General features: G+C 42.2%; 1 protein-coding gene across 1 annotated transcript in view; it reads left to right on the top strand.

The window, feature by feature from the left end:
* The first annotated feature begins 541 nt into the window (after positions 1 to 541).
* ufd1l (ubiquitin recognition factor in ER associated degradation 1) overlaps positions 542 to 16,069 on the top strand; it is a 32,922-nt gene continuing 17,394 nt past the window's right edge. The window contains exons 1-5 of the mRNA XM_072587128.1: positions 542 to 702; positions 8,112 to 8,241; positions 11,657 to 11,689; positions 12,253 to 12,374; positions 15,141 to 15,271. Coding sequence (XP_072443229.1) covers positions 700 to 702; positions 8,112 to 8,241; positions 11,657 to 11,689; positions 12,253 to 12,374; positions 15,141 to 15,271 — 419 coding nt within the window. The 5' untranslated portion in view covers positions 542 to 699. The remainder of the gene's footprint in view (positions 703 to 8,111; positions 8,242 to 11,656; positions 11,690 to 12,252; positions 12,375 to 15,140; positions 15,272 to 16,069) is intronic.

Here is a 16,069-nt window from a genome sequence, read left to right as displayed (position 1 = left end):
ATAAAAGGGATCGAACGGACAACTTTTTCACGCAGAGGGTGGTGCATATACGCAATGAGTTGTCAAAGGAGATGATGGAGATGGGTATAATTACAACATTGAAGAGGGCATCTTGATGGGTATATGAATAGGCAGCGTTGAGCAGGATATGGACCAAATGTTGGCAAATGGGACGAGATTAATTTAGGATATGTGGTCAGTATGGACGAGTTCGGCAAAAGGGTCTGCTTCCCTGCTGTATGACTCTTTAACCTGCTCTCTGCTCTGTTCACTGCTGATGCCGTTGTGTTGAGCCTGGTTGCTAAGGCCCATTCTCCTACCCCTTGACCAGCTGCACCAATAGCGTGTGTGAATGGACAGAGCTGTCCCGAAACACCCAACCATAAGCAGACAGAAAGGCGGGGCTTGTTGATGCCTGCATTGATTGGCCTGTGAGCGCACCGGCCTGCCGAGTACGTGCGTTGATTGGTCCAATGCCGGACCGCTCTATTAGTGATTGGCTGTCTAGATGAGGTTGGGTTATTATTGGTTATGACGAACAGAGGCCCGCTCCTTGCCCGATTGCTTGTCAGCGGAGCGGCTTCCGGCGGAAATGGCGATGCGGAGACAATGAGTTCAGTTTGCGCTGACAAGCAAATTGATAAAGAGCAAACCTAATTGGCAACTTATTGTAGCGACGCAGCCAGAATACAGTCAAACATGGTAAAGTATCTGGAGTGAACATGGGAGGTATTGTCATTGTGGGCTGGGGAGGCGGGACGGCGCAATCATGGGCAGGGATTCTGGCCTCAGTCATACTCGATAGCCCCGCTCCTCTGTTTCGTTTTGGGATTGAGATGTTGGAACTAGCAGAGGCTCTGTGCTCAGTCATTATCATTAAATATCAACAGTAACGGATAAGAAATGTCCTATCAGAACGCATTTGTAATTTTGATTTCTGAATCCTAAAAGATTGTAGGAGCAGATTACTGCAGCTGCTGGAATCCGGACTGAAAATAACAGTGGGTCGGGCAGCACCCATGGAGAGAAAGCAAGCTAACATTTCCAGTCGAGATGGTTCTTGATGGGGGCGGGCGTGGATGGTGATGTAGGAGAGCGGGATTGGAGATGGTGACGAAGAGATGTTGGTAATTCAGATTAAGTAATCAGAATGTGAGAATGGTGGAACAGTGGTGGTTCCAACTGCCAGACTTGAAAGAGCAAGGGTTGGACCCAAAACATCGACTTCTCCACCTCCTGATGCTGCCCTGGCTTGCTGCGTACTTTCAACCTCCTGCTTGTGCGGGGAGGGAAGAGAAGACGTGGTGATAGAGAAAGTGAGGACTGCAGATGCTGGAGATGAGAGTCTAGAGTGTGATGCTGGAGAAGCACAGCCGGTCAGGCAGCACCCCCGGAGGAGCAGAATCGATGTTTTGGGCATAAGCCCTTCATCAGGAATGAGACTTGTGGGCTGAGAAGGGTGGAACTGGGGCTGGGGTAAATGTAGCTGAGAGTGTGAGGAGGGTGGGGTTGAAGGTGGTCGGTCGGAAAGGTGGATGGGTGGGCAGGAATATGGACTGATAGGATAGTTCAAGAGGGTGGTGCTACGTTGAAATGTTGGACCTGGGATAAGGTGGGGGGAGGGGAATTGAGGAAACTGGTGAAATTGATCTCAAGGTGCTCTTCCTCCAGGTGGAGGGTGATAAGGGTTTGGTGATGGTGACAGAGAATGTAACAAATAAAGCTAAAAGAAAGGGAAGAAATTGGAGTTGGTTCATAATTTGAAGGTGATGAACGCAATATTAAATCCAGAAGGATGTAAAGTGCTGAGTCTGAAGATCAGATGTTGTTCCTCCAGTTTGTGCTGTAATGCACTGGAACATTGCAGCATGCTGAGGATAGGCGTGAGCATGTCAGCAGGATGCTGTGTTAAAAAGACTGGTTACAGGAAGGTTGGGGTCATGCTAGCGCACAGACAGGAGGTGTTCTGCAAAGTGGTCACCCAGTGTGTGTTTGGTAGAGCAGGCCACGTTGTGTGCAGCAAATGCAATACACAAGGAGGTGCAAGTGAAAGGACCTTGGATGATGAGCAGGGAGTTGGTAAAGGGGCAGGTGTTGCACCTGCTGCAGTTACATGGGAAGGGATGGTGGTGTTGGTGGGCGTGAAATGGACTAGGATGCTCTGGAGGGGGAATGATCCCTTTTGAAATATAGGTGGGGGAGTCAGGGGAAGATGTGTTCGGTGGTGGCATTGTAGTTGTCTGTAATGGGGGAGAATGACCCTTTGATTGTGGAGGCTGGTGGCATGAAAAGTGAGGACAAGAGGGACCTAGTTATACTGTAGTGAATGATGGGAAGGGGCCAGGGCGGAAGCGGAAGTGATCGGTTGGTTACGGTTGAGGGCCCTGTCAACTACAGTGGGTGAGAAACCATGGTTATGGAAGATGGAAACTGTCAGTAGTGCTATTTTGGAAGGTGGCGTCATCCAAACAGATATGACGTAGGTGAAGGAACTGGGAGAATGGGATGGAGTCCTTGCAGGACGCAGGCTGTAGTGAAAGGAGCTATAGGAGACGGTAGGTTTTTAATGGATAGTAGTAGACAGCTTATTTCCATTTATTGCCTTAAATGAATGGTGGGTTTTTTTTTGTAATTGTTAGCATTTGACAATTCCTGCTTTTTGGGAGGTAGGGGGGGAAATGTAGTGCTGGAAAAGCACAGCAGGTTGAGGAGCAGGAGAATTGAAGTTTCGGGCATAAGCCCTTCATCAGCATCTGCAGTCCTCACTTTCTCCCAATTCCTGCTGAAGCCATATAAAATTCATCTCAAAAACCCTTCTTCGCCAACCACATACTGGATAGTCATGATATGGTGGTGACTTGGGGAAATTAAGTTATAAATGATGAATCTATTACTGAACAGCTTTTCAAAGTGTTATTTGATCACTTGTAATGAACCACAATTTTGATCATCCCTGTGTGGAAATAGTTTAGCTGGAGAGTAGCATTTAATGAGATTACTGCAACTTTAGGTTTACAAATAGTGTCTGAGGACTGCTAATTTGTCTCCTTTCTTGTGTACCTCTCAAAAAGTTTGTGTTTCCTGCTATATCTCTTTTGTTGGTTTAAACTGAAGGCAGTTGCTATGGTTTGAAAATTAGGGCAGTTGTGTTTTTTCAAAGAGATGTAAAATGTCTAACATGAATGATAAATTTTATAGAATTTACAATGTGCAAAAAGGTCCTTTGATTTGAGCAGTGTGTTTCAGTGTATACTATGCATATAAGGCAACAGCTTGAATTGCATTTATTCATAGTAATCCTACATATCTTCAAAGGTGATTGTTTCTCTGTCAATATTGACCCTGGAAATAAATTCAGCCACCTCATGAGAAACTGCTCATTTTACTTTCTGCTTTCAATCTCTTGTTTTTAATCTCTGTCAATGGCTCATCATTTTTCACACCTCCATCATTAGAAGCCATATGCTTTTAGTTAAGTTCTTCCATTCTTCCACAGTGGTGAACTAGGTTTATGCTACATGTGATTAGGGAACGGAATTGTGGCAGGGGTCAAAGATGATAACTTCACTCTTTATAAAATTTAGGTTGGAAGAAATTTCTGCTTAATCGGTTCTGGATGTTGCACAAGTTAATGTAAAAATAGTGAAGGGTCATGAGTGAGAGACAGAGCTTTGTGTCATCAACATAAACATAGAAACTGCCTTTGTATTTGTATGTGTCATTGCTAAGATGGTGCATGTAGGTTAGCAGTAGAAGATAGCCAAGAATATACTGCTATGAGATACCACGAATAATGTATGATTTGGGAATGAGATGATACACATTGTGGGTGATTCTTTGTCTATTAGTGTATAGATGAGAATGGAACCAGATGAGCACAGTCCCACCCAGCTGGTCAGTGGTAGAGACAATGTGGTCAGCCGTGTCAGAGACTAGACGATGAGAAAAGCAACGAGGGACCATTTGCGACTGTTACACTCATTAGATGTCATTTTTGACTTTGACAGCCCCTTCGTCACTATGGCGGGCAGAAAACTACTTGGAGAAATCCACATTTTCAGTGTTGACTCATAGAAGCTGTGTAGGTAGCAAGAGTACATTTAGTATATGTTTCAACAAAACATTTGCTTATTAGGTAATCTAGTTGTCTTTGATGTTACATGGGTCAGAAAGCTACAAGTCTGTAGTTTGCTTCTTTTTTTCTTTTTTTACTAAGTTCTTTAATGGTGGTAGTGCCCCCAAATTAAAGCTTTGAGCTTTGGTACAGTATGGTGCTGAAGACTTGAGGTTTTTCTTTCCCCTTCTGAACTGCAGTTGGACCTGCAAAATTTCAAATCTGTTAATCACTGTCTTGGAAAATTACAGCGGTTGCAGTAGTCATCGTGGTTTTAGGCTGATAATTCTGGATTACTACTGCCATTTGCATGAAAGTGATTTCAAGCTCTAACATTAAGAATCAGTGCTGTTATTCAAAAATCTCCCAAGCAAGGAAATTCATCCTTTATGAAGTCATTGTTTTAAGTACCTTAGTTGGATTATCTCGAAATCGCTAAACGAAAAGAAATTCAAGCCAATGTCATGCAATCTGTCCTCATTATATGAGAAAAAGGTTATTTTGGAGTAGGTTGAGAAGTTTTTTTAAGGGAGCGTGGAGCATTGTAGTCTCTGTCCAATCATGCAGGGATTCATTAGTTGAGTTGTGTATTCATTTTCAATCCTCCCCTGTACTTACACTCATAAAAGTTGATCTTAATGTGAAGATTGACTCATGAATTTTGGCTGAAAAAGTCACAATTTTACACATGCCTCATGTAAAATCAAATTGGCTCCTGTTCTTAGCCATGGACTCCAGCTATGCCTGCCTCTTCATCAGATATGTGGAACAGTGCATCTTCAATAGTTACACTGCCACTATTCCCCACCTTTTCTTCCGCTACATTGATTACTGTATCAGTGCCACCTTATGCTCCCACGAGGAGGTTGTACAGTTCATCAACTTCATTAACACCTTCCACCCTGACCTCAAATGCACGTGGACCATCTCAGACACTTCACTTCTGTTCCTACACCAGTCCGACTCCATTTCCGGCGACCAACTCAACACGGACATCTACTTCAAACCCAGCGACTCCCACAGCTACCTGCACTACACTTCCTCCCACACCTTCCTGTAAAAATGCATCCCCTTACTCCCAATACCTCCGCCTCTGCAGTATCTGTGTGTAGGTTGAGCGATTCCATTTTGGAACATCCCTGATGGCCTCCTGCTCCAAGGACTGCAATTTCAGCTCCCACATAGCCAACAAATCCCTTCAGCACAGCTCCTCCACTTCCCGCAACTCTGTTCTTGAACCCTACCCTTCCAACTCCATTATGGATAGAACCCCCCCCCCCCCAAGTCCTCACCTTCCACCCCACCACTTTCTGGAAACAATGCATCATCCTCTGTCATTTCTGCCACCTACAGTCAGACCTCACCACCAGAGATATATTTCCCTTCCTATCCCTATCAGCATTCTGCAAGGACCATTCCCTCTGCAACTCCTTCCATTAAGTCCATGCCCACCAACCATCCACCTCGACTCTCAACCCTTTCCCTTGCCCCATGGTGTACAAACTGCACCCATACCTCCCCTCTCATCTCCAACCAAGGCCCCCAAAGGATCCTTCCACATCCAGCAGAGATTTCCCTGCACACCCAAACGTGTCATCTACTGTATCTGTGCTCACGATGTGGTCTCCTCTACATTGGGGAGACAGGACACCAACTCAAACGTTTAAGGGAACATCTCTGGAATACACACAATAAGCAACCCCACTGCCCTGTGGCTGATCACGTCAATGCCCCTCCCACTTCTCCAAGGACATGCAAGTAGTGGGCCTCCTCCTCAAATCCAAGCCACCCGGCACCTGGAGCAAGAATGCCTCATCTTCTGCCTTGGGACCCTCCAACCACAGGCATCAAATTCAATTTCACCATTTTCCTCATCTTCCCTCCACCACATCTCATCCCAGATCAAGTCCTCCAACTCCGCATCGCCCTCTTGAACTGTCCCACCTATCCGCTCCACCCTCTGCTTTGACCTATCACCATTGCCCACACCTGCATCTATCTGTCACCTTCCAAGCTACCCCCGCCTCCCTCCTATTTATCTCTCATACCCCCTTTCCCCCTACATTCATGATGAAGGGCTTACTCCCAGGTTGTTGACTGTTCTGCTTCTCAGATGCTGTGCTTTTCCAGCGCCACACTTTTCGACTCCTGTTCTTCCTTTACCCACCGCAGTATCCCTGTACTGCTTCATACACTTGCTGGAAAAAAAAGACAGCAGGCAGGAGACATAGAATGGCAGCTTTAATTCACCAGTTTTTGTCGGTCCATCTTAATAACTTCAGAAGTTCCTACCCGGCTTCGTGGCATCCAGCTGAGTTGCATCCAACAGTGTTGGATGTGGCTTTGTCTTACCTACCCAAAATAGATGCACAGGAAAAGTCAGTTGTCGCTCGGTGAGCAATTGTTCGAAAAGTGATACGCTCTTTTGCTTCAGTCTTTTTGGCAAGCTGACATGACATCACAAGATACCACTATCACCCTTTGTGGCTCACCTCTTTACCTGACTTGACTCAGAGGAAGTCCCACACTCTTCTGAAGTTCCTGTTGGGAGACTACCTGCTGCATCAGGAATTCCAGATATATGACTGCAACAGCCATCCTGGTTAAACCAAGACAAATGGTTAATCAAGCTTCTCTGTGTCAGTGAATTTGTTCTGGTCATGTTCCTAGTACAGAATGCTATGTGGGGCCCAAATCAAACAGTTGTCAATGCCTCAAACACAATCTGTGTAAAGATTGACCCATAACTTTGCACCAAGGAAATATTGGTTACAATAACTTGTGTAGATGTGTGCATTAATTATTCTGTGCTTCAGATTAAGGTTTGAAATCTCTTGAGAGTGTTGGTTTGGATGGTTAAACAAGCCAGACTGCATTTATTTGAATTTGCATATTTAGATTTGACTTTTGATATAACTGTGACTCTTAAATAAAGAAAATTCTTAGCAACTTGAAAAATCAAATTTTGAGGGAAAATTATGCACATTGTCTGAGAATACAGTACTGAAAATGGATTTTTGTGCTTTTGTATTAAGTGACGTGATGAGCTTTTACAATTTGAGAAAAATGCAAAAAGGTGTTCTCGAATGCTGGAGTCATTGTATTAGGTACCCTTGTATGGTTCAAGATGCTCCGTGGATTTGAGCTTATTCTCACCTTTTTTTTATTCAATTTGATGTAGCAACAAGGTTGCAAAATGTATTTTCAAATCGGTCTTGATTTAAAAATTTGAATTTCTTTATTGACTGTTAGATTACATGCGTGTTAAAATACGCAAATATGTTCTTAACTTACAAGCAATAGACAGCATTGTGTCTTCACTGTAGCAGCTTCAGGTTGCAGGGACAAGTTGGACTGAAGGGTATGTTTATGTACAGCACAGAAACAGATACATATAAAATTTGATTGTTCTCTCCTTTTTAAGATGCTTTTTAAAAAAAAAATCTATCTCTTATCTACTTTTTGGTCACCTGTCTTAACCTGTTCTGATGTGGCCTGGTGACAAATTTTGCTCTGAGATCAGTGTGCAGATGCTGGAGATCAGAATTGGTGTGTTACTGGAAAAGGACAGCAGGTCAGGCAGAATCCGAGGAGCAGGAAAATCATTGTTTTGGGCCAGAGCCCTTCATCAGGAAACAAATTTTGCTCATAATGCTCCTGTGAAGTGCTTTGAGACATTATACTAAATAAGAGTCATTATGTAAATGGAAGTTGATACTTCCTCTGAATTAATTTTATTTCTGATGATTAGTCAGCCTAATGTCTAGAATCCCTCTGTGATACATTGGGCCCTGAGGAAAGACCAGAGGTGTTCAGACAAGAAAGAAAGGCAAGGCTAAATGAAACCTTCCAGCATATTCTATGACTTCCTTCAGTAAACCCTAGGAGTTACAGTAAATATATTTTTTTCTGCCTTTCTTATGCAATGTATTTTGATCTTTTTCTTTGACATTTTCTCATTCTCTCTTTCTTTTTTCTTTCCTCTTTTTTGTTGTAGTTTGCCTTCAATATGTTTGACCAGGCAATTCCACACGCCTTTCGGAATCGTTTCTCAACACAATACCGATGCTACTCAGTCTCAATGTTCGCGGGCAGCGATCGGTCAGATGTAGAGAAAGGAGGCAAAAGTAAGTGGATGGGGAAATGGGGCAGTGGGTGTGATTGAAAATATTTGTTGGCAAGCCAGTGGCAAATGAATTTGCTCCATGAATGAGAAGGCTGAATAGCGAGTTTTATAGAGGTGGAAGAGGTTTGGTATTCTGTGTCCTGTTGATGAATATTATTATTTTTGATAAATGTGCTAGGTATTGATATGAAATATATTTCTAAATGGCTATTAGAAAAATTCAGGAGAATCACTAATTGAGACCATGAGGAATAGTATCATCATAAAGGGGGAGTTTCTGGGGAAGACTGGTTTGTGAGATAAGTGCAGCTTTACTAAGTCAGTGGTGCTATATCTCTGAAGATCTGTGTTTGAGCCATCACTCAAGGACCTGAACATATAATTTAGTCTGATATTTCAGTGCACCATTGAGAGCCAGCTGCACCATTCAGATGAAATATTAATTTTATGCCCCCATTGGCATTTTCTGCGAATTACAAAGAATCCCTGATCATTGGTCAAAGAATAAATGGGGAATTCCTCATGTATCCCTTCAACTAGTACCCAGTATTACAGGACCTATTTGTGGCCTGCTTGTTAGAAAAGCAGAGGCACTGGAGAAAGTGCAGTAAAAATTTCTAAAGATAAAACTAGACCTGAAATTACAAGAAAGACTGAACAAGTTGGGGTTCTTTCCCGTGGAAAAGAGGGCCAAAGATGACCTAATAGTGGTCTACAAAATTATGAACTCTGATTGATAGAATTCATAAGTGGTAATGTCCTGGGGAAAGCCCAAAACTAGCACTTACAAGATGGTCACTAATAAATCCAAAATGGAGTTAAGAAAGAAAACGTCTTTGCAACTAAATTTTTTTCACTGCTGTCTTCGAGGCAACTTGATTCAGAGCTTAAAAATCAGTTTTGGGAGGGTGGAGGAGAGAATCATTTTGTAATACAAAACTAATCCCCAGCTTCATTTTCTACTCGAAACTATTGTCTTAAACAACACTTTCCTGTTGTCTTCATCCTTGCATTCAACAAGTTAGTGTGAAGAGTTAATAGTTTTTGTTCTTATGGTCATGTCCATCTGTCTCTGATCAGTTGCATCCCTCTGTTCCTCTGGCCTCAAAGCGCACACTAGCTTTGAACTCTGCCTTATGCTAATTTCTCTTTAACCTCCCTTTGCTCCTTCTCCAAATGCTTCTGGTCTAACCAGTGCACTTGCTCTCTCAACCCAATTCCCACTAAACCGTTCACCACCCAACCTCCCCTCCTGATCACCATTTAGCGCTCTCTCGCTCTTTCATGCACTCTCCATTAAATCCGTCACCACTCCTCCTAAACAAAACCTTGCTCTGTATAGGCTATTAGCTCATCTCAGACCTTCCGTTTTTTAAGTTCCCAAATCAGTTCTCTCAGAACTATTATGAAAATCTCTTAAATTATGTTTCTGCCCCTTCCACAGTTATGAAACTTCCTGCCAAGGTCACAAATTATGCCTGTGTCTGTCTTAACCTGTCTGTATTCTTCAACATGGATAACTAAACCATTGTCCTCCAAAGACTCTTCACTGCCATCCAGATGTCTGGGACTGTCCTTGCAGGGTTCCATACTTACTTATCATAGCTATGATTCACTTCCTGCTGCGGGCCATTAACTCTGATGTCCCCCAAGAATTTGTCCCTCTCCCTTCCTTTTTACTAGGGCCTAGCATCAGTTTTCACGTGTAAGCTGATGGCATCCATCTTTACCTCACCATCACACCTGTGAACTCTTCCATTATTGCTAAATAGCAGACTGTGGATCCGACAGCCAGTGTTGGATAAGCAGGAATGTCTTCAAGTTAAATATTGAGAGGCTTAAGCCATTGTTTTGATCCCTGTACCAAAGTCCACACCGTAGCTTTCAACTCTCTCTTGCTTCCAGTGAAATCCAGTCTATCCAACCTTTCTTTGTAGCTAAACTCTTTTTTTTCCCTTCCCCACACCCCCCCCCCCCCCCGCCCCCCCACCTCCCTGCGACAGTCTCCAAAGCATCCACATCTTTGTAGTGTGGTGACAGAACTGTACACAATATTCCAAGTGTGGCCTAACTAAAGTTCCATAAATGCAGCATAACTTGTCTCTCTTGTCTCTCCTTGTAGTTAATGCCCCTTCTGATGACAGCAAGTGTGCCATAAGCCTCATCTAATGTTATCTACCTGCACTGCACCTTCAGTGATCTGTGGACCTGCAACCCAGATCCCACTACATATCAATTCTCCTTAGGGTTCTGCCATTCACTGTATAATTTCCACTGTACTTGACCTGATCTTGTCCCAGATAGAAGTTTATAAGATTGTGAATGGCATGGATAGAGTGGAAAGTATGAGGCTTTTCCCTGGATAGAGGGGTCAATTACTAGGGGACACAGGTTCAAGGTGCAATGGGGTGGGGGGGGGGGGGGGGGGGGGTGTGGTGGTGGGGGAGTTTGTCAGAGAATGTGTGAGATTTTCACAAGAAGGTTGGTGAGTAACTGGAATATGCTGCCAGAGGAGGTAGTGGAAGCAGACACAGCAGCATTCAAGAAGCACCTGGATGAATTCATAAATAGTTTGGGTATAGAGGGATACTGATCCCCTCAGTGAAGCCAGTTTTAATATGGAAGGGCAACGTGTGCTGACCCAGGCCTGATGAATTGAAAGGCCTCTTCCTGTGCTGTATTGTTCTTTGTTCATTGCTTGCTCTTTCTCCCTGGTGATACTTTGAGATTGATCCTTTCTGTTTGCGATCTTTGAAATATTTGATTTTTGATGCAAGCTTTCAACATGTGTGCCGTAGTGATGACTGAACTGCTGCTGAAACCCTCATTTGTTCCTTTGTTATCTGTACACTGTCCTCCAGAATCCATTTCTGTCCGGTCAAGTTTATCCAAAATGCTGCTGCCTGTATCTTTTATTTACACCACATCCCTTCACCTCTCACCATGGTGTCCGTTGGGTCCTGATCATGCATCATCTTCATTTTAAATTTTCATCTTGTTCATTTTATCATACCCCACATTTAACCGATTGCTTTCTATCTTTGTAATCTTCTCCTGCCACAGAACCCTTTTGACATAACTTCAGTCGACTAATTCTGTCCTCTTGTGCATCTCCAGTTCCTATCACCACCATTAGTGGCTGAGCCTTCGCTTGCCAAGTCCCCAAGTTATGGAATTCCCCCTCTACATCCCTTTTGTCCTTTTTAAGGTGCTCCTTTAAAGCCTGGTTCTTTACGGGAACATTTGATCATTTAATCTAAAGTCTTTTTGTGGCCTAATGTCATATTTTGTTTTGTGATCTTCTTATTAGGCATTGGGATGGATTATTTTGTTAAAGAGTAATATACTGTATTTGATATTAGGGGAGCTTGTACTTTATTATGCTTATCTGCATTGTGTTCAACTTCTCTCTGCAGTAATAATGCCACCATCTGCTCTGGATCAACTGAGTAAGTACCTGAAGCTCTGAGAACCGTTTTTACCATTGCTTAACATATATTAAGGATACTTTTAAAAGTGTATTTAGCAACAGTTTGCAAAAACAATTAGTTCCTTTTATGCCTATTTCATGTGTGTCTCTATGTACATCCTATCAATTTTCTTGAATGAGAACTGGAGAGGGTTTCAGTCATAAAGCATTAATCTCATCCAAGTTTTCTTTTTGCTTTTAAGAAATATGCGGTGTTCTGATCATGAGTTTACCTTTGAAATTAAGATTTTAACCTAAATACTTGACTACAGTAACAAGTTGTAAACTAGGAATCCAGGAGCAAGAAGGGAAGTTGTGCGGATCTTTTTACACCCAAAGGATGATCGACCTGTGGAGTATGTTGTATGTGAGGCTGTTGCTGAGAGTAGAAGTTGAATTGAAGAATAAGTACAAATGGGGAAGTGGGATAAGGACAATTGGAAAGGGATGGACCTGCTAAAGTTTTTTTTTGCCTCAAATATTTCATGTGCTTCTGCCTTTTGTAGCTATACTAGGACAAACTTCTGTTTTATTTTCCATCAGGTCGTCTGAATATTACATACCCAATGCTTTTCAAACTTACAAACAGAAAAACTGACCGAATGACACACTGTGGTGTCCTGGAATTTGTGGCAGAAGAAGGTATCTGTTACCTGCCTCACTGGGTGAGTGGTGACTGGTGGGGAATGTGACCACAATACTGTATTTCGAGAAGCAGTGCTGCAAAAATAAAACCCTGTGAATGTTTTACCAAGGTTTTACTGATTTTTGGCACTTGAGCTGATGCTGAAAGGTACAGTAGAACCATAGTATCCGCTGATTTGGTTTCTGTGGATTTACCGCAGTCCAAAAATATGATTTGGAACATTCCAGAAATAATTCCAGGGGGCTGCCAGGAAGACAAATTTCCCATTTAAATGATAGAGTTCGCTACTACCCGCGATTTTGGGCATCCGCAGTGGATCTTGGAACGTATCACCCATGGATATGGGGGATTCCTGTATATGTTTTATCACCGAGAGCCAGGATTTGCTGAAGATAACTGTTGTAGTCAGAAGGCTAGCTACTTGGATTATCTTTCTTTATTTTTGCAGAGATGTCTTTCGATACTTGAGGATATTCTTTTGGTTTTATTTTTGAGTATAGATTTAATTTCTATAAAACATTTAATGGAAATGAATGTTCAGATAATTTCAATTTCAGCATTGTACATAATTCAGCATAGTCAGAATTTAATGCGACAATTTTTAAAAAAATGAAACAACTTCCAATTAAGCAAAGTGTTGATTTCCTTTAGATTAGGAATTCAAGTCAATTTCCTTCCCAGAGCTGAAGATGCAATGGAAGAAATTTGTTTGGTTTTCAGTCAAAAAATACTCCAACCATTGTCATAAAATAGCAAGCTAAATGCACTCTCAGCATGCTGTTATTGGTGACCACTGCTGTGCATAAAATGATTGCTGCATTTGTTTCAGTGATTATCTAAAATACAAATTGCCCTGGCAAGTAAGCTCCTTTTATGTTTCTTGGGATGACAGGAGGGCTGGAGCTTGAAGATTGGGAGGCCACAGAGGAAGAGAGAGAAGGAGGGAAGAAATGGATGCTGCAAAAAAAAACAGATCAACTTCAAACTAAACTAAACTTGTCTTTTTATTCAGTTTTGTTGAGCAGGGTCCTATATTTTACATATTGGTGTGCCAACTTCTGGCAGGCAGCTGAGTCACTTGAGAATTAGATCTGCTTTCTTTCTGCTCTTTGCACCATCTAAAAGTGGTGTTCTAGGATACTGTGCCTCGTATTGTTACAATGAGCAATGCAGTTCAGAGTAATTCATTGCAATTTATTATGTGCCTCAAACTAAACCTTTTTATTGAAAGAATATTCTTAAACTGAAAAGTCTGGGCGGCACGGTGGCTCATTGGTTAGCACTGCTGCCTCACAGCACCCCAGATCCAGGTTCGATTCCACACTCGACTGTGTGGAGTTTGCACATTCTCAGAGTGCTGCGTGGGTTTCCTCCAGGTGCTCCGGTTTCCTCCAATCCAAAGATATGCAGATTAGGTGAATTAGCCATACTAAATTGCCCATAGTGTTCAGGGATGTGTAGGTTAGGTGCATTAGTCAGGGGTAAATGTAGAGTAATAGGGTAGGTGAATGGGTTTGGGTGGGTTACTCTTTGGAGGGTTGGTGTGGACTTGTTGGGCCAACTGGCCTGTTTCCACACTGTAGGTGTTCTATGATTCTGTCTGTGGAGGCCCAGAAATGCTGAAAGAAATTGCAGTTCTCAAGCCCTCTGACTTGTTTGAGAGAGAACTGAGGGGATGGACTGGTTATATTTCACTTCTGAATTCCCAGCACTGTCTCTCCTCCATAGGAAAGATGTTGCGAAACTTGAAAGGGTAATGTTTTGAAACTTGAAAGGATTCAGAAAAGGTTTACAAGGATGTTGCCAGGGTTGGAGGGTTTGAGCTACAGGGAGAGGCTGAATGGGCTAGGCCTGTTTTCCCTGGAATGTTTGAGGCAGAGGGGGTGACCTTTAATGAAGTTATAAAATCATGAGCGGTCTGATGTGGGAGTCTTGGCCTGGCTTCATTTCAGAGTATTCCATCATTTCTAAATCAGCTTTCCCTGAGTCCAGGAGGCAGTAACTGAACTGATGAATTTTGTCTTCATTTTACCTTTTTTAATTAAGTATGGGTTCTGTCACTGATGTAGGTGCCAGGTGTGGTGACTTATAAAACTTTTCACTGTACCTTCTTATGTAAAGGTATACATGACAATAAATTTCTATTTTTTTATACAAGTTCTGACAACTACATAGGGTAAATGCAGGAAGGATGTTCTCTGATTGACAGGAGTCTGGAACCAGGGTTCATAGACTAAGAATACAGGGTAGTCCATGTAGGACAGAGATGAGAATCAGTTTCTTCATGTTGAACCTGTGCAATCCACTGTCAGTGAAAGTGGTTGAGATTGTGGCACGCTTTCAAGATAAAGTTCCTCGTGCTAAAGGGATCAGAGTGTGGGGAAAAAGTTGGAACAAAGTACTGAATTGGATGAATAGCTCAATAATTTTGAACGGGACAGCAGGCTTGAAGGGCCAAATGGCCGCCTACTGTTCTGATTCTTTGCTCTTAATTCCGTATAGAGAAGTAAGTGTCTGCAGTTTGCTTGCAATGCCTGTTTAGTAGCACAACCAGGATTAACTAAACCAGTTTAGGAGAGGTCACTTTTCTGGCAAATTTTTGTCTGTCTAATGGTAGAGGCGCTCCATATGCTTAGTGTAATGTTTCAACATGAATGGATATGCCGTACGTGTGATGGTAAGGTTGATGTCTAGTTTACGATGCAAAATACATTTGTTTGTTTATTTGCTTTCATTGTGGTTTATCCTCCTGTGTGTGTTCTAATGAACAAATCTTTGTCTCTAGATGATGCAGAACTTGCTGCTGGAGGAAGGGGGCCTCGTTCAGGTAGAGAGTGTGAACCTTATGGTTGCTACTTACTCCAAATTTCAGCCACAAGCTCCGGATTTCCTGGATATCACAAACCCAAAAGCTGTGTATCCTTCAGTCGCTCAACTGCAGCGTGACTACATAGCTTTTATTTCACTGGCTGTAGTTTTAAACTGGATTTTGCCTCTCACCGATCATACATATTTGAGATCATGTATGTATTATGGCACACAAAATGGCATGCTTATGTTACAAGTTGAATGGGCCAACAGGTCCTTTTTGCGGTCTGTCTTGTAGGTGTCTACCTCATTACACTAAATCGGTGTAATTCAAAGAAATTATTTATTCTCGAGATTATAATGGAAGCAAATTTCAACGTTACAGTAATGGCTGAAGACAAGTGACAGAATATGTGATTGAATTCCAAAACAATCAATCCTTTTTCACATCACGCAGCAGTCATAAAACAGCATTGTAAAGCTTGAGGGCAGCAACTCCTATAATATAAATTTACAAATCCCTAATAGGAGTCCACAGTTTATATAATTTCAGCTGTGCCCATGAACAATAAGTATCTAATAAATGTTGAATCTGTCCTATTCTTGATAATCTGGAGTCAGTATTTGAATTCATTTTGGAAATTTCAATAATATTTTTTATGGATGATTTCTATTTTGTAATTGTTTGTGTATAATGTAAATATTTTGTTCAGGTCCTCCTGCTGTGTTTCATTGCATGCCATCAACATACTCTTCTATTGTTTTTTGTTCAGCTATTCTCTATCTCATCATATTAAGGAAGTTCCTCCTGGGTTCCTTAGTGGACTTACTAATGACAATCTTTCAACTTATGGGCTATAGTTTTGAATAGCTATGAGTGAAAATGACTTCATGATACCGTCACTT

Source organism: Chiloscyllium punctatum, chromosome 17 (genome assembly GCF_047496795.1).
Source record: "Chiloscyllium punctatum isolate Juve2018m chromosome 17, sChiPun1.3, whole genome shotgun sequence".
NCBI lineage: Eukaryota > Metazoa > Chordata > Chondrichthyes > Orectolobiformes > Hemiscylliidae > Chiloscyllium > Chiloscyllium punctatum.
This window is presented reverse-complemented; position numbering and strand designations above follow the sequence as displayed.